This window comes from Pan troglodytes, chromosome 9 (genome assembly GCF_028858775.2).
Source record: "Pan troglodytes isolate AG18354 chromosome 9, NHGRI_mPanTro3-v2.0_pri, whole genome shotgun sequence".
Lineage (NCBI taxonomy): Eukaryota > Metazoa > Chordata > Mammalia > Primates > Hominidae > Pan > Pan troglodytes.
In genome coordinates, this window is record NC_072407.2 from 23,146,756 (window position 1) to 23,164,944 (window position 18,189).

Consider the following 18,189-nt stretch of genomic DNA (forward strand, 5'->3'; position numbering starts at 1 on the left):
CCACCACCACCATATAAATCTGGTTAATCTGGCAAGTAAAATATAAAATGCACACCATGGGCTCCTAACCCAGATAGTAACTGTGGTTCTTAAAATATCTCATGACTAGATCTTGGTGATCTGTATATAAAATGAGTTTTTAACTTTTCACTGTTGAAGTTTTTTCATGAGTAGAAGACAAGCGATTGAGCAAGACTCCTAAGTAATCCCTGTCCATCTCCCAATCCCCAGCCCAGAGCATCTGTGAGTTGGGTTACAGTTAGAAAGCTGAGGCTGCCCAAGGGCTGGCGAGAGAGCCATACGGGGTCAGAAGAGTTATCCTAGCCCTACATTCACTGCTACTTTGGAAAGTGCATTGTTCAAGTCATTTTCCCTCCCTGAGCCTCAGTTTCTCCATGGGTGAATGAAGTTAGGAAAGACCTTTTGAGCTGGTTTTATGACTTTCTGAAGAGGACTCTCTACCCCACCTATCTCCCCAGGCTAAAGTGGGTTTCTGTATTATATTCTTGGCACTTTTCCTGTTTAGTATTTGCCATTGTCTCTATTTCTTTTTATCTATTTATTTATCTCTATCAGTATTTGCCTCCCTCGCACTGAATTCCAGAGGAGCAGAGGCTGTGGTGTCCACTACTTTACGCATATGTTTAGCCTGGACCTGGTGTACGTTCAGAGCTCAATAAACATTCACTACCTAAAGGACAGCAAGCACTCACCCCCCCAGCCCCTCTGGCTTGGTACCACAGAGCATCAGGATTTCCTACCTGGTGTTTGTGAGAAGCCCTCTGCTGCCAGATGTGTGGGGTTTTTGGACATTCCAAAGGGTCATTTTGTTGCCGCCATCAAAGTGATGACAACCACAAGTCCCTGGTTCAAAAACCATCCCTGTCCTTTCCACAGGTATGGAAGAAGGGAGGCCAGAATCAAAAGTTTAGTCAGAACAAAGTCAGCTGATGCTCATATTGTGACAAGGAGGATTAGCAAACCTTAATATGGGATTTTTAAAATCCAATAGTGGTTAAATTTTGTGAAATCAGCACATCTTAGAGTGATTTATGGAATTGAGCTGCCTTTAATGTCATCTTATAAACCATTTTTTTTTTCAACTGGGCTCATTTGTTTCTTCATTTATTTAAAAACCACGTCTTTTTAGCCTTTAGCATGTGCCAGACCTTGTGCAAAACATAATGCAGACAAATGGATGTCCACCAGCAGCCAAGTGGAGGCTGAGTGGAGGAAAGAGGTGGCCAAGTGGAGGAAAGAGGATCTACTTAAGAACTACAAGGCTGACTATAAAAAGTAAATATTTGTGACCCCATTTGATTAAAATCTGTCTCTTACTGCTAGACAGTAGAGTAAGCCCCAGGAAGCCACAAAACAGTTTTCTCTGTCTTTCTCAATACCGAATCCCCAATGCTGAACAGTGCCTGGTCCATAGAAGGAACTCAATATATGTTTGTAGAATGAGAGAAATAGTGTCACCTAAAAGAGACTTAAAAGTGCTGGGGGGACTGGAAAGGTAAAGCTTAGTCTCAGCTGGGAAATGACATGATCAGAGCGGAGAGAACTGTAGAGTTACTGCTTCCAGCCTCTGTTCTCATCCCTATTTTACAAACAAATTAACTGTCATTAGAGAGCGAAAGTGATTTGCCCAGGGTCACACAGTGTAATGAGCTGAATTTTGTCCCCCTTAAATTCATATGTTGAAGTCCTAACCCCCAGTACCTCAGAATGTAACTTTATTTGGAAATAGAGTCTTTAAAGGGGTAATAGTGTTAAAATGGGTCATCAGGGTGGGCTCTGATCCGATATAACTGGTATCTTTATAAACAGAGGAAGTTAAGATATGGCTACACACAAACAAGGAGGCTATGTGAAGACACAGGGAGAAGATGGCCATCTACAAGCCAAGGAGAGAGGCCTCAGAAAAAACCAACCCTGTCAACACCTTCATCTCAGGCTTTTAGTCTCCAGAACTGTGGAACAAATTTCTTTTGTTTAGGCCACTCAGTCTGTGGTACTTTCTTATGGCAGTGCTACCAAACTAATACACACACAAAGTGATGGCAAATCTTGAATTAGAAGTCGGGCCTGCTGAATCTCTATCCTTGGCCCTTGGCATGACAGTACCCAACTGGTACAGTCAATGCCCTCCCCAACACCCACTCCCAAGGATGACAATGGCAATGGTGAGAATAGTTAACATATACATTGTGCCTAGTATGTACCAGACCTTCCTCTAAGTACTTTACATACATTAGCTCACTTAATTCTCTTGACAGCACTGTGAAGTAAGTACTGTACAGTTATTATCTCATTTTTACAGATGAGGAAACCGAAGCACAAGTGACTTCGTAACTTGCCCAAGGGCATGCAGATACTAAGTGCTGGAGCTGGGATTCCGGGTCAGGCAGTGGGCTCCAGGAGCCTGCTTCTTCTACCATCATACTATTCTAGTGGGCTATGTCTACCAGCAAAGGTATTTTCTTTTTCTTTTTTTTTATTATACTTTAAGTTCTAGGGTACATGTGCACAACGTGCAGGTTTGTTACATATGTATACATGTGCCATGTTGGTGCTGCACCCATTAACTCATCATTTACATTAGGTATATCTCCTAATGCTATCCCTCCCCCAGCCCCCCACCCCACAACAGGCCCCAGTGTATGATGTCCCCCTTCCTGTGTCCAAGTGTTCTCATTGTTCAATTCCCACCTATGAGTGAGAACATGCGATGTTTGGTTTTTTGTCCTTGCGATAGTTTGCTGAGAATGATGGTTTCCAGCTTCATCCATGTCCCTACAAAGACATGAACTCATATTTTTTATGGCTGCATAGTATTCCATGGTGTATATGTGCCACATTTTCTTAATCCAGTCTATCCCAGCAAAGGTATTTTCAAAGTTGAGAGGTATTGGTGGCAGTTAGAGGCTATCACTGCGTTTGGCTTCATATAGCCATTAGACATGGATATGCTTAATCTGAAATAGCTCACTGGAAGCATAAAACATGAGCAGAGGGAAACCAGGAGCCTGACTAAGGAGTGGGGTGTTCGGATTTAGTTGCTCCAGAATCTTCCAATGTGTTAGGATATTAGTGCAGAGGCATTGAAACAGATTTTAAGCCTCCCTCAAGTTCAACATCTTCTAAATCAGACTTTGAAAATGAAAGAAACAAACTACTTCAGCCAAAATGCTTGCAGTAAGAAACCTGGGTTTGAATACTCTCTTTACTACTTACTTGCTGAGTGACTTGGGGTTTATGGAATCAGCCTGAACCTCAGTTTCTCCTCCCAGGAGATGAGGAAAATAACACCCATCTCGTGGATGAGACATAATGTATGAAAACACTAGCACAGTGCCAACACATAGTAAGTGATGAATAAATAAACCTTTTTTTTTGAGACAGAGTCTCGCTCTGTCACCCAGGCTGGAGTGTAGTGGCGCGATCTCGGCTCACTGCAAGCTCCGCCTCCCGGGTTCACGCCATTCTCCTGTCTCAGCCTCCCTAGTAGCTGGGACTACAGGCGCCCACAACCACGCCCGGCTATTTGTGTGTGTGTGTGTGTTTTTAGTAGAAACGGGGTTTCACCGTGTTAGCCAGGATGGTCTCGATCTCCTGACCTCGTGATCCACCTGCCTCGGCCTCCCAAAGTGCTGGGATTACAGGTGTGAGCCACCACGCCCGGCCAGAAAGCTCTTATTAGTTAAGCAAAATGACCAAACCCAAACATTCCTTCCTGTATGAATCCTCACCCAATGCCTCATCCTAACTTGTCGGAATTAATTGCTTTTTCCTCTGGCTTTCGGTGGAAGTTGCTTGCACTTCTACTTGTCACTCCATTTGTCCGTGTATTAATGACACGGACATCCTGTACATCCTGTAATGCCTGTACATCCATCCATCCATCATTCATTAAAATTGTGCTGAGCATTTTCCATGTCCCAGTGCTGTGTTAGACACTGGGAGTTCAGAGATGGATCTGACATGGTTCCTATCCTCAAAGGGTTTGGGCTTTTGGGGGCAAGCCAGGGCTGATGTGCCCAAAGGACACAGACACTAAAGCAATAGTAATACATCTACGATTTTATTGTATCATAGCAATATTTTCCATGGAAAACCCAGCACTTTGTTGGATTTCTATTTATTTATTTTATGATTTAGTATTATTTTTATAAAATAAGGAAGTCATAATGTTTTCAGATCGTTTTCAAATTAGCTTCTAAAGGTCTTAATCTGGTTCCACTTGGCAACAGACACATCTAAGGAACCATTACAAAGAACTGTGTTAAGTGCTGGGCTAGAAAAACCCCAGTGTTTACTCGGGGCTGAGGTAGGAGAGCCCCACTGCCCCACTGGAACGCCCCAAGGGAAGGAGCCATCCCTAATGCTTGCTTCATAGACCTTCAAGCTGGACAGGGCTTAAATGCCAGCTCCTCCAGTGCCCTCCACAAAGGGTCGTGGAGGTCAGGGGGGAGGTGCACTTCAAGTGGGAGGCTCTCGCCCACTCCCCCTCTAGCCTGCGCAGTAGAACTCATTTTTTGTTTCATTTGAGGAAACAGAACCTCAGGCGGTAGAGGCGACTTGCCCAAGATCACACAAATGGAGTGGAAAACATTTAAATAGCTAACATCTATTGATTCCTTTTTATATGTAACGCACTGGCTGAGGGGCTTTACATGCGTTTTCTCATTTAATCCTCCTGATAATTCCATGAAGTAGGTACCCTTATTTTCCTCATTTCACAGATGAGAAAATTGAGGTAAAATAAGAGACTTTCACAAGGTCATTTAGCAATTAAGTAGCCAAGTCCAGATTTGCTCTCAATAGATGGTGGTTGACGTTGGAATAACAGTCTGATCCTAACCCTGGACGCACATCTGGGGCCCGTGGCACCTGGGGCAGGGGCGCTCGGTCCTGGGCTGGGGCTGGGGGAGCGACCGGCACGGGCGGGCCGGGGGTGGAGCCTCTGGCGAGCTGTTCACAGCGGGCTTCCCAGGAGGTGAGAAAGTCCCGCCCCTAGCAGATGGAGGGCTGGGATTGGTTCTCCGGGACCGATTGACGGCTCAGGGCACGAGCGGGGACCGCAGCGGCGGAGGTGAGGGCGCCAGCAGGAAGTGGGAGAAGAGGCGACCCAAGGCGGGCTGGCGGGCTGGCGGCAGTCGCTACTTGCCTAGTAGCCTCAGCCGCTGTGGGCTCCTGGGGAGATGGAGGGGCCGGGGCTGGGCTCGCAGGTGAGTGCGGCCGGGCGGTGGCTGTCCTGGGGGCCGGGAGAGCGGCTGCAGCTGTGGAGGAAAGGATGGTGTGGGTGAGAGGCCGCTCGATGAGGGGGTTTCGGGAGCGGCGGGGCCTGGGTCTGGGAAGCGGGAGCCTGGAAACACCACGAACGATGCTGGAAATTCTCTCTGAGGTGACTGGGAAGAAAAGGCGAGGACTGACGGGTGAGGGCCCGAGCCGGCCCCTCCAGCCTCCATCCCTGGCCAGGGCGCCCCCTGGGGCCGGTACCCGGAGCCCGGCGGGGACCTCTGTGGGCCTGGGGAGGGGACTATGGCCCTTCCCGGGAGAGGTGTCAGGTGACACACCTGATTCGGACCCGCCCGTCTTGACGTTGGCCCGGAGTCGGAGCGGTTCTGTTGATTTCTTTTTCAGCCCTGGCGTCTTAGCACCCGCCTTCACCCTACCCAGTCCAGTTTTCGCTCCTGTTTCCGCATCCTTGCTTACTCCTTGAAATAATTAAGGCTGCTTGTTTAGGATGGAGGAAAGGGGCGTGGAGAGGGGAGGTACACCACAGCGATCTGCAAAATCTCAAAGGACAATATTCCGTGGAGGAGGGTTATATAAAAGCCAGACGGAGTTCCAAGGAAGCCAGGCGGGCCAGTCGGAGAAGTTACAGGAGGTAGATGTTGTCTCCAAGAAAACAAGATTTTTGTGCTTTTTGCTTATGGCCCTTTCCTAGTGCCTAGAGTACTGACTAGTATATTGTAGACGTTCACTTAATATTTATTGAATAAATGCAGAATTTCCAGGTTCAGCCAGTTTTAGTGAGTGCATAACCCATGTCAGATGCTTTCATATGCATTATTTTATTCCAGAATTGAAGCATCCTTAAGAAGATATTATCCCCATATACAGATGAGAACGAACACTAAAGCTGTCTTCAGCTGGAATCAGTTAGGCGGTAGATTCTCAGTTTGGGATGATTGGATTACCTGATCTCTAAAAACGTTTTTCCAGTCCCGAGAGTATTCCTCATGCTTTCCCTTTCCCTTCTTTCAGCAAGATCTTGTGTAGGTTTAAGTGAGGTACAAGATGTCTGGGGAAATGTCAAGGTGTGCTTATTGGTTATTCTTGCATTTTAACAGAAAAAAAACAGTTCTCAGGCAGACTGGATTTTACCAAAGGGTGTTGAATCTTCACATGGAAACAGTGCCTCATTCTTTTTCTCAGAGAGGCTCAAAGAAAAGTTGGTAGGAGTAACTATTGTGTCTTAATTACTGCCACTCATTTACAGAAGGCTTCAAGTGCTTAAAGTTCACTCTCTCATGCTGAAGGGAAGATTAGCCTTGTCCCAGTTCCATGGCCTATAGAGAGGGAGAGAATGATTTGGTGGTTGAATTTAGTAGGGAAAGGTAGAGAGATCATTGTCGTTGTTAATAATAATTGCTCTTGTTCACTTTTTCAATAATGTGAAGACCTCACCTCTGTATACTGCTTTGCAGTTTGCAAAATACTTCCCCATTTTTGATCCTCACTATAATCCTATGAGGTGGGGAGAAATGATTATTCTGATTTTAAAAATGAGAACAGAGGCTCAGAAAACTGGAATCACTTGCTACAAGTCAAATAGCTGCTAAGTGATAGAGCCAAGACTTCAGTCGTTCATTCAGCAAATGTGTTTTGAATGTCTGCCAGGCACCGTTTTAGGTGCTGTGATAAATTAGTGAACAAAACAGACAAAAACATTACTGCTCTCATTGAATTTGGTTCTTTTGATTCCAAGATCGGTGCTGTTGGATTTTTGCCAGGATTTGCCTATACAATCAGGTCTGCAGTTTCCTTTCTGACCTCATCTTTTTTTTCTTTTTTCAGACAGAGTCTTGCTCTGTTGCCAGGCTGGAGTGCAGTGGCGCGATCTCGGCTCACTGCAATCTCCGCCTCCCGGGTTCATATGATTCCCCTGCCTCAGCCTCCCGAGTAGCTGGGACTATAGGTGCGGACCACCACACCCTGCTAATTTTTTGTATAGTAAGATGGGGTTTCACCATGTTGGCCAGGATGGTCTCGATCTCCTGACCTTGTGATCCGCCCGCCTCGGCCTCCCAAAGTGCTGGCATTACAGGCGTGAGCCACCGCTCCCAGCCTGACCTCATCTTTTACTGTCTTGCTTGCCCCGGTCATCCCCAGCCACACCAGCCTCAGAGTCTTTCGCACTTACTTCTGGAATGCTCTTTCCTTGTGTGCCCACTTGGCTTATTCCCCCACCTCTTTAAAGTCTTGACACAAATGTCACCTCTGTGTGGCATTCTGTGACCCCGTATTTAAAATTGCAAGCCTTTTCCATCATCAGCACTACCAGCAACACTCCCTGGCCTCCTTCCTTGCTTTAGATTTCTCCTCAGCATTTAACACCATTTAACGTACTTATTGGTCTTGTTTATTGTTTCTTTCTCCTCCACTGAATGTTAGTGCTATAGGGACAGTGATTTTTGTCTGTTATGTTCACTGCTGTGTGCCTGGCATCTGGAACAATGCCTAGCACTGGTGAGTACTCTGTAAATACTTGTCAATGAATGAACTTGGAAACTAAACTCTGGTACTTCTGTTAATGAGAACTTTAATGACATGAGAACTTTTAATGAGTGTCACATATTTCTCTCTCACTCACTCGCTCCTTCTCTCTCACTCTCTTTTTATTCGATAATCTGGCAGGATAATGCCTGTCATTGGAGTTTAAGTGTGGTTTTCTGAATCTTGATTTTGGCTTAAATTAATGCCCACTGTAACTTTAACAATTCTTATATACAATTTAGAAAAATAATCTCATTCATGACGTCTCTGTGTGAGAAGTATTACATGATCCCTCAGAGCTTAAAGATGCCCTAGTTATTTATTGTGTAAGAAACCACCCCAAAACATAGTGGTATAAAACATGCCTTTGTCATGCTCATGGACTCTGTGTGTCAGGGACTTGGAGAGACTGCAGCAGGGTTGGTTTGTTTCTGTTCCACCATGTCTAGAGCCTCAGCTGCAAAGACTCATAAGCTGGAGATGAATTGAGAGCTGGGGCCAGTATCTATGAGTGTCTTCACTTACATCTGGCAGTTAACTTTCAGTAGAGACACCTATACGTGACCTGGACCTCTGCACAGTATAGTGGCTGAGTTCCATTAGTGACCATCTAATGAAAGAGCCAGGAAGAAGAAGCTGCCAGTTTCTAGGGCCTGAGCCTGCAAACTGCCACAGCATCACTTCTGAAATATATTATTAGTGAGGTAGTCACAAAGCTCAGAGTCAAGAGGAAGGGACATAGACCTTTACCTCTTGATGGAGAAGTAGCAAATAATTTTGAGGCTATGTTGTAAAAATTACCACACATGTATTCATATGTCTGTTAGATAATTTTCATAATATCTTGTTCTGCTTTTCACTCTTCTGTGGAGGACAGTGAGCTAGCTACATATCTCTTTCTTGGTATCTCTCTTTTTTCCCTCTTTAAATTTTTTTTCCCTATGTATCTTAATTAAAACAAAAACAAAAACAAAAACCTATTTTATTCTAGTATCTTGAGGTAGTTGTAGACTGGAATCCTAGGAAGACTAGAGGAAGTAAAATGGAATGGAATCATAGAATACTTGGAGCTGGAAGGCTTTTCAGTGAATTACCTAGTTGAGAGATTCTTAAACTGGCATATAGGATAAGCTTCAGGGCGTTAGTGAATATCTTGAAATTAGTGAACATCTTGAAAAGTTAGTTTACATGTGCAGTTGTGCATTTCTCTTAAGTAGAGAGGCCTTAATTTTGGTAACATTTTCAAAAAGGTCCATGATATTTGGAAGGTTTGAGAACCATTTATCTAGTCTAGCCCTTTAACTTTTCCCATGAATTCAAGACTCAAAAATAATAACTTAGTTTCCAAAGGTTCATAGCAAGTTAGCAGAGCCCAGGTGTCAGGGCTCCTGATGCAGTGCATTTTCATTGCTAGTCCAGTCATGATACGATCTTGTTTGATTGTTTGCTGCCACTTGGAGTCCACCCATTCTTTAGGTCAAGGTCTGAGGAGTAGTCTGTATTTTACTCTGCTCTGAAAATGGGGAAGGGAGTATATCCCTAACTAAAATATAAGTTCCTTGAAAACCAAGGACCTTGTCTGTTGTTCATTGCCATATTGCTGTGTCTACAATAGTGCCCAGCACGTAGTAGGCATTCAGTAAATGTCTAGAATGAATGTATTATGGAAGGAACTGTGTCTTATTCATCTTTTATCCCTGATTACCTACTTCTGTGATTTGTATAGGTGTTCTTTATATTTCCCTGAATGAATAATTGATGAAAACTCTTGGGAGTTGGCTGGCATCATGAGAATTTGCTTAGTCTGTTCTGTTACCTTAACATTGTAGGCAGCCATGTAGCAGTTAAGCTTCTTTATCCATGTAGTGTGTTTGTTCATACAGTAAATTCTTTACCAGTTCACAAGTCAATAGTGACTATTGTAATAGCTCACCTTAGGACCATGCAACATGAGACTTAGAAGGAGCTTTATGGGTGTATTGATATGTCCCTTTCACTTTACAAACGTAGAAATGAGCCAAAAATAGAGTAGATTATTCACCACTATCATACAGTCAATGTGGCAGTACCATGAATTTGGTTATTTGGCCCATGTCATCAGTGCAATCAGGAGAGATTAGGCTGAGAGAATACTGTGGAAGCAGGGAATCAATGTGTCTTCTTCCCTATCTTTTGAGACTCAAGGTTACCTGTCTTCTTCTCTGTTGTGTCCTTGCCCTCCTTTTCCTGACCTTGCTTCACAGAAAACTTCACAGAAAATAAAAATTTCAGCTCTCTTCTGTTTGAACATGGGGATAGGAGCTGGCGGCCAATTTCATATTGTCATGGGTCATGTTATTGTAGGATTTGACATGTATTTCTAAATTATATTCATTAACTAATAGCTCAGTGTATGTTCATGGCAAGATTTGAATTAAAGATGGTGGTTATAAATCTGCCTCAATTTAGCCTCTTGACAATTTTGAATTTTTTCCAAGGGGGTACTGACTTGTCAGATTGGATTAGATCATCTTTGTTTATACTTCATGTGTCTGATGAAGAGTTCCTGATCTGCTATTTTCTTATTTGCTTGTGCTTATTATTATTATTATTATTACCTCAATTCATGGCTTCTTTGTGGAAATCAGCTTAAGCTACTTGCTCATTTTGGGAGAGGTAATTTAGTTAAAATTTAACAATATAATTTGAAAATAATCTAATATATATTGTAAAATGCTGAAGGTCCTACTGTCAACTCTCTGTTTGTGGAAGCTTTCTCTGCCCCTAGGTTACCTTGTAAACAGAGTATAAGGAGTGACCTGCTTGGCATATCGATAAATGAGACTGCCGTCGTTAAAAATTAGTAAAGCTTTCCTGCCAGCAGAGGTGTGCTAAAAAGAAAAAATAAATTTGGTAAAGCTTTAAAAACTCAAATTTGTAAATTTTATTTTTCCTTTTTAAGTAAAAAGATAAAAAGTTATTATAATAGAAGCTTTAACATTTTCTCACATTACCTAGTGGGTCACTGCATATATGGCTTTGAGTGTACTTTCCTCACTTTGTAGATGATTGACTTCAAACACAAGCTTTGAATATAGTCATTTTTAGGTTTTAGTTTGATCTGCATGCGGGTAAACCATGACATGAACGGAAGATAACTTCTGTTTTCTAGTTTCTTAAAGTTGCCATTTAATCATATATAATCACATATTGCCTGCTATTATTATTTCACTCTGTCTCTGACATATCTCCCTTATTAGACTTAAATTCCTGGAGGATAGGCACCCATGTCTTATATGCCCTTAGCATAATTGTACATCATAAATACACAGTAATTAATTGCCGACTAAACAAATGTTCTTAATTGTGGATATTCTTCACATTAAAACACGTAAACCTCCTCAACTTTATACATGAAAAATAAAGCTGATGTCCTTAATGCCTTAACATAGTATAAGAAGCAACAAATTTGTATCTAGAATGAGTCAGTTTTCTGTGATGAAAAATCTGTGTATAAACAAAGGGTCAGGGTGGGGTGTGGTGGCTCATGCCTGTAACCCTAGTGCTTTGGGAGGCCAAGACGGAAGGATAACTTGAGGTCAGGAGTTTAAGACCAGTCTGGGCAACATAACGAGACCAGTCTGGGCAACATAACGAGACCTGTCTACAGAAGAATAAAAAAATCAGCAGGGTGTGGTAGTGCTTGCTTATAGTCCTGCCTACTACGGTGGGTCAGGTGGTAGGATCACTTGAGCCCAGCAGATAGGGCTGTAGTGAGATTTGATGGTGCCACTGCACTCCAGCCTGGGTGACAGAGTAATACCCCATCTCAAAAACAAAACAAAAAAGGCTTAATCTTTCTAACCTACAAAGGGAAACAGATATGTGCAATTCATTAGAAAAACAAGTAGACTATGAAAAGGCAATCCACAAAAGAGAAAATATGGAGAGCCAGTATACCTAACAACAACAACAACAACAAACAAAACACTCAGACTCATTAGCAACTAGGGGAGTACAGGTGAAAGATAGGATGCCATTTTTAGCCGTCAACGTGTCAAGGTTGTAAAAAGATTAATAATATTCAGTTCTGGGAAGGTTTGTAGGGAGAAAGAACACGTATATACTTTGCTATTGGGACTGTGAATTGGGGAGAGTATTTGGTCAGAATCTATTTATGTTTAAAATGCACTTTTTTTGACTCAACAGTCCTACTTTGAGGAATCAATCCTATAGAATTAGAATGCCCAGGGTGTTGATTGTGTATAGATTTGAAAGGCTGAAATCAACCTGTGTCTCTAACCAAAGGGGAATGGTTGAATGAATTATGCTAGATCTATATACAATGGAACAATAGTGAAATATTACTGAACTGCAGGACTGTACATGATATATTGTTACATGAGAAAAGCAAGTTGAAGAATAATGTATATAATGTGATCCTATTCTTTGTTCAATAAGTATAAGAAGAAAATGATTAAAAATGTGGATGTATGTATGTATATAGCACAATATTATATATGTTAAAATATATATACATAATGAGGGAAGATGCACCCAATTGTTAATAATGGTTATCTCTGGTGGTACAGTATTGAAGAGGAAAGAGTCCGGATTGTTAACCCTGTATTCACTTCTGTATTGCTAGATCTTTAAAATTAATATGTTATCATTTTATGGTTTTAAAATTCTAGTAAAAATTTTTTATATAAAAATACACTGATTTTTTTGTCAATCTTAGCTGCACTTTTTGTTATAACTGTTACTTATTGAGATTCTAGAAATTTTTAGTATAGTTCAACTCTTTTCCTCAACCCTTGGCCTTCTTCCAATTGAATATAATTACTGTGATATCAGGAAAAGCATCCTAAAGTAATGTTTTTATTTACATTTTTATCTAACTACCTACATGTTTATTTTTAGCTGTGTGTGATTCTGCGTGTATGTGGGGGGGGGGGTACTGATTATTTACCAGATAAATCAGAATTTACCTATTCAGAAAAGCAGGTGGACTGAAGAAGAAAAAGACCGGAATTCAAAAACCACCAAATCAGTAGCTGATTTACCTTTTTTCTCTCTGATTTGCCCCCAGCCTTGACTTGAGCCCTGGAAATAAGCATCAGTGCAGACGAGTGCTCTATGAGAAGCTATCTAGTTAAAGCTCAAGGAGCCGCAAAGGGATTTCCTGGCAGCACAGTCACCAGAAACACTGAGGGAGAACTCTCTGAACAGAGGAATTGTGACCCCAAGACAGTAGTTTTTAGACGTGACACCAAAAGCACAATCCATAAAAGAACAAATTGATAAATTGGACTTTTTTAAAATTTAAAACTTCTGCTCTATGAAACAGACTTTTAAGAGATGGGAAGGTAAGGTACAGACCAGGAGAATATATCTGCAAATCACATATCTGACAAAAGACTTGTATCTAGAATATATAATATAAAGAACTCTCAAAACTTAACAGTAAGAAAACAAACAGCTCAATTAAAAAATGGACAAAAGACTTGAACAGACACTTCACCAGAGAAGATACACAGGTGGCAAATAAGCACGTGAAAAGATGCTCAACTTCATTAGCCGTTAAGGATATGCAAATTAAGACCATGATGAGATGCCCCTATACATCTATTAGACTGACAATCCCAAGTGCTGGTGAGAATGCAGAACAATTGTAACTCTCATAGTTGTTAGTGGCAATGCAAGGTGATATAGCCAGTCTGGAAAATAGTTTAGCAGTTTCTCATAAATTTAAATATACCTAACATATGGCCAAGCAGTCTTATTCTTACAGAAATGAAAGCATGTTCACACAAAAGTTTGTCCACGAATATTTTTAGCAGCTCTATTTATGATTGCCAAAAGCTGGAAAACAACCCACGCAGACTGTTTGGATAGATTATCTGTGATGCACCCATATAGTGGGATACTACACAGCAATAAAAAAGAAGGAATTATTGATAACATACAACAACTTGGATAAATCTCAGCACCATTGTGCTGAGTGGAGGAAGCCCCTCCTAAAAGATTGTGTACTGTATGATTCCATTATATGACATTCTGGGAAAGACAGAATTAATGACAACAGATCAGTGGTTGCCAAGAGTTGGTTGGGGTTACGGGAGGGTATGACTGCAAAGGATGATGGTGGTGGTTACGTGACTCCATACATACATGTGTTAAAATTCATACAGCTGTATACCAAAGTTAATTTTACTGTAAATTAACTTTTTAAAAACAGTGCCCCTTCAAAATAATCCCTTGAGGGATTATGGACTCATTTAAGTAAAACTGAAAATTTTAAAACTTTCTTTTAAAAACTTTTGTTTTAGGTTTGGGGGTACATGTGCAGGTTTGTTATATACACAAACTTGTGTCATGGGGGTTTGTTGTATAGATTATTTCGTTACTCAAGTATTAAGCCTAGTACCCAGTAGTGATTTTTTCTGCTCCTCTCTCTCCTCCCAGCCTCCACCCTCAAGTATACCCCAGTGTCTGTTGTTCCCTTCTTCTTTTTTTCTTTTCTTTTTCTTTTTTTTTTTTTTTTTTTGCAATGGAGTCTTGCTCTGTCACCCAAGCTGGAGTGCAGTGGTGTGATCTTGGCTCACTGCAACCTCTGCCTCCCAGGTTCAAGTGATTCTCCTGCCTCAGCTTCCCAAGTAACTGGAACTACAGGCACAAACCACCACCCTGGCTAATTTTGTTTTGTTTTGTTTTGTTTTTTAGTAGAGACGGGGTTTCACCATGTTGACCAGGCTGTTCCTGAACTCCTTACCTCAAGTGATCCACCCACCTTGGCCTCCCAAAGTGCTGAGATTACAGGCATGAGCCACCATGCCCAGCCTGCTGTTCCTTTCTTTGTGTTCATGAGTTCTCATCATTTAGCTCCCACTTATAAGTGAGAACATGCAGTATTTGGTTTTCTGTTCCTGCATAAGGGTAATAGCCTCCAGCTCCATTTGTATTCCTGCAAAAGACATGATCTCATTCTTTTTTATGGCTGCATAGTATTCCATGGTTTATATGTACTACATTTTCTTTACCCAGTTTGTCATTGATGGGCATTTACATTGATTCCATGTCTTTGCTATTGTGAATAGTGCTACAGTCAACATTCACATACATGTGTCTTTATAGTAGAATGATTTATAGTCCTTTGGGTATATACCCAGTAATGGGATTGCTGGGTTGAATGGTAGTTCTGCTTTTAGCTCGTTGAGGAATCGCCATACTGCTTTCCACAATGAACTAATTTACACTCCCATCAACAGTGTATAAGCATTCCTTTGTCTCTGTAACCTTGCCAGCATCTCTTATTTTTTGACGTTTTAATAATAGCATTCTGACTAGTGTGAAATGGTATCTCATTGTGGTTTTGATTAGCATTTCTCTAATGATCAGTGATGTTGAGCTTTTTTTCATATGCTTGCTGGCTGCATTTATGTCTTCTATTGAAAAGCGTCTGTTCATGTTCTTTACCTACATTTTAATGGGGTTTGTTTTTGTCCTGTAAATTTAAGTTCCTTATAGATGCTGGATATTAGAACTTTGTCAGATGCATAATTTGCAAATATTGTCTCCCATTTTGTAGGATGTCTGTTTACTCTGTTGATAGTTTATTTTACTGTGCAGAAGCTCTTTAGTTTAATTAGATCCCACTTACCAACTTTTGCTTTTGTTGCCATTGCTTTTGGCATCTTTGTTATGAAATCTTTGCCCATTCCTATATCCAGGATGGTATGTCCCAGGTTTTTTTTCTAGGGTTTTTATAGTTTTGGATTTTACATTTAAATCTTTGATCTATCTTGAGTTGATTTTTTATATGGTTTAAGGAAAGGGTCCAGCTTCGATTTTTCTGCATATGGCTAGCCAGTAATCCCAGCACCATTTATTGAATAAGGAGTCTTTTCCCCATTTCTTGTTTTTATCAGCTTTGTTGAAGATCTGATAGTCATAAGTGTGCAGCCTTGTTTCTGGGCTTCCTATTCTATTCCATTCATCTATGTGTCTGTTTTTGTACTGGCATCATGCTGTTTTGGTTACTGTAGTGCTATAGTATCATTTGAAGTCAGGTAGTGTAATTCCTCCAGCTTTGTTCTTTTTGCTTAGGATTGCCTTGGCTATTCAGGCTCTTTTTTGGTTCCATATGAATTTTAAAATATTTTTTTCCTAGTTCTGTGAAGAATGTCTTTGGTAATTTGATAGGGATAACATTAAATCTGTAAATTGCTTTGGGCAGTATGGCCATTTTCATGATATTGATTCTTCCTATCCGGGAGCATGGGATGTCTTTTCATTTGTTTGTGTCTTCTCTGATTTCTTTGAGCAGTATTTTGTAATTCTCATTGTAGAGGTCTTTCACCTCCCTGATTAGCTGTATTCCTAGGTGTTTTATTCTTTTTGTGGCAGTTGTGAATGGGGTTGCCTTCCTGATTTGGCTCTTGGCTTGATAGTTGTTGTATTGGAATGCTAGCGATTTTTGTATGTTGATTTTGTATCCTGAAACTTTGCTGAAGTTGTTTATCTGCTGAAGGAGCTCTTGGGCCAATACTATAGGGTTTTCTAGATATAGAATCATGTTATCTGCAAACAGCGATAGTTTGACTTCCTCTCTTCCTATTTGGATGCCCTTTATTTCTTTCTCTTGCCTGATTGTTCTGGACAGGACTGCCAATACTGTGTTGAATAGAAGTGCTGAGAGCAGGCATCCTTGTCTTGTAAAAACTTTCTTTAAAATTAAAAATTTCTAAAAAATATTTAAAAACTGTCTTTTAAAAATGAAATTTAAGAAACTTTCATTCTTAAAACTTTTTGGAACTCTTGGAGAATTGACTTTGGCACATTATTTCAAATGTCTTCAATTTTTTATTCTCAATTGTGTATTCATCCTTAGAGAATGATTTTCTTTTTAAACTGAAAAGTTCACGGAAATAGGTTTGGTGATAAGGTAGGTGAAAGCTAGATAACTTTATTGATGGTAAAAAGCAAGATGAGATTAAAAAATAATAAGTCAGTTTTCATTTATAGCAATTTTCTAGGTACAGTTATATATCCCACAATGTTTCGATCAACGCCAGACCACACATATGATGTTGATCAGAGCAGTAGTTTATATCATCTAGCCTAAGTGTGTAATATGCTATACTGCCTAGGTCTATGTAAATACACATCGTGATGTTTGCACAAGAATGAAATAGCCTAATGATATGTTTCTCAGAATATATCCTCATTGTTAATGAAAGCATGGCTATATTTGATGTAACCCTCCCACTGAACACACCAAAAAATGCAGGGTACAGTATAAAAGCATTTAAAGTATTTTACCTTTTTGATGCTAGTGTAAACATTTTTTTAAAGATTCCTTAGGATTTTCTATGCATATGATCATGTTTTTGCAAGTAAAAATGGATTTACTTCTTTTCTAATCTGTGTGCATTTTTATTCTTTTTCCTACTTTATTATGCTGTCTGGTACTTTAGTACAGTGTTAATTAGAAGTGGTGATAATGAGCATATTTGCTTTGTTTCCAGTCTTGGAGTAAAAATGGTCTTGTACCATTCAGTGTGATGGTAGCTATAGATTTCTTGTAAATGTTCTTTATTAGATTGAGGAGGTTCCCTTCTTTTCCCTTGTGTTGAAAGATTTTACAAATTTTGTCATATGCTTTACATAAAGAATTTTCATATAAAGAATTTTGTTAAATGCTTTATTCTACTATGATGAATATATATTTTTTACTGTTATATATTTGAATATATATTTTATTCTGTTAATATGAATATTCACCTTATTTATTAATATGGTGGGTTACATTGATTTATTTTGAAATGTTTAAGCTGGGTTTGATGTATAGTCTTTTTTATATATTACTGGATTCACCTTACTAATATTTTGTTTAGGATTTTTGTATCTGTGTTCATGAGGGATACTGGGCCTATAGTTTTCTTTACTTGTAATGTCTTTGTTGGTTTTGGTATGTAGTGATTCTGCCTCATAAAATGAGCTGGGGGCCGGGTGCAGTGGCTCACGCCTGTAATCCCAGCACTTTGGGAGGCCGAGGCGGGCAGAAAACAAGGTCAGGAGATCGAGACCATCCTGGCTAACACGATGAAACCCCGTCTCTACTAAAAATACAAAAAGCCGGATGTGGTGGCACGCATCTGTAGTCCCAGCTGCTCGGGAGGCTGAGGCAGGAGAAGGGTGTGAACCCAGGAGGCAGAGCTTGCAGTGAGCCGAGATCGCGCCACTGCACTCCAGCCTGGGCAACAGAGCGAGACTCCGTCTTAAAAAAAAAAGAGCTGGGAAGCATTCTCTCTTCTGTTTTCTGAAGGAGTTAGTATTATTTCTTCCTTAGATATTTGATAGGCTTAACTAATTAAGTTATATGGGTCTGGAATTTTTTATGAGAAAGATTTTCATTATGAA

General features: G+C 40.6%; 1 protein-coding gene across 20 annotated transcripts in view; it reads left to right on the forward strand.

Annotated features, from left to right (window-relative positions):
• Nucleotides 1–5,057: 5,057 nt before the first annotated feature.
• Nucleotides 5,058–18,189, forward strand: part of ZDHHC13 (zinc finger DHHC-type palmitoyltransferase 13) — a 195,299-nt gene continuing 182,167 nt past the window's right edge. For 6 of the 20 annotated variants that reach the window (XM_063783900.1, XM_063783901.1, XM_016920554.4 and 3 more), the window contains exon 1: nt 5,071–5,231. In XM_063783900.1, coding sequence (XP_063639970.1) covers nt 5,205–5,231 — 27 coding nt within the window. In that variant the 5' untranslated portion in view covers nt 5,071–5,204. Of the gene's footprint in view, nt 5,232–12,856; nt 13,134–18,189 lie in introns of all 20 variants that reach the window. The other 14 variants (XM_016920559.4, XM_063783904.1, XM_063783905.1 and 11 more) reach the window with 11 other exon arrangements.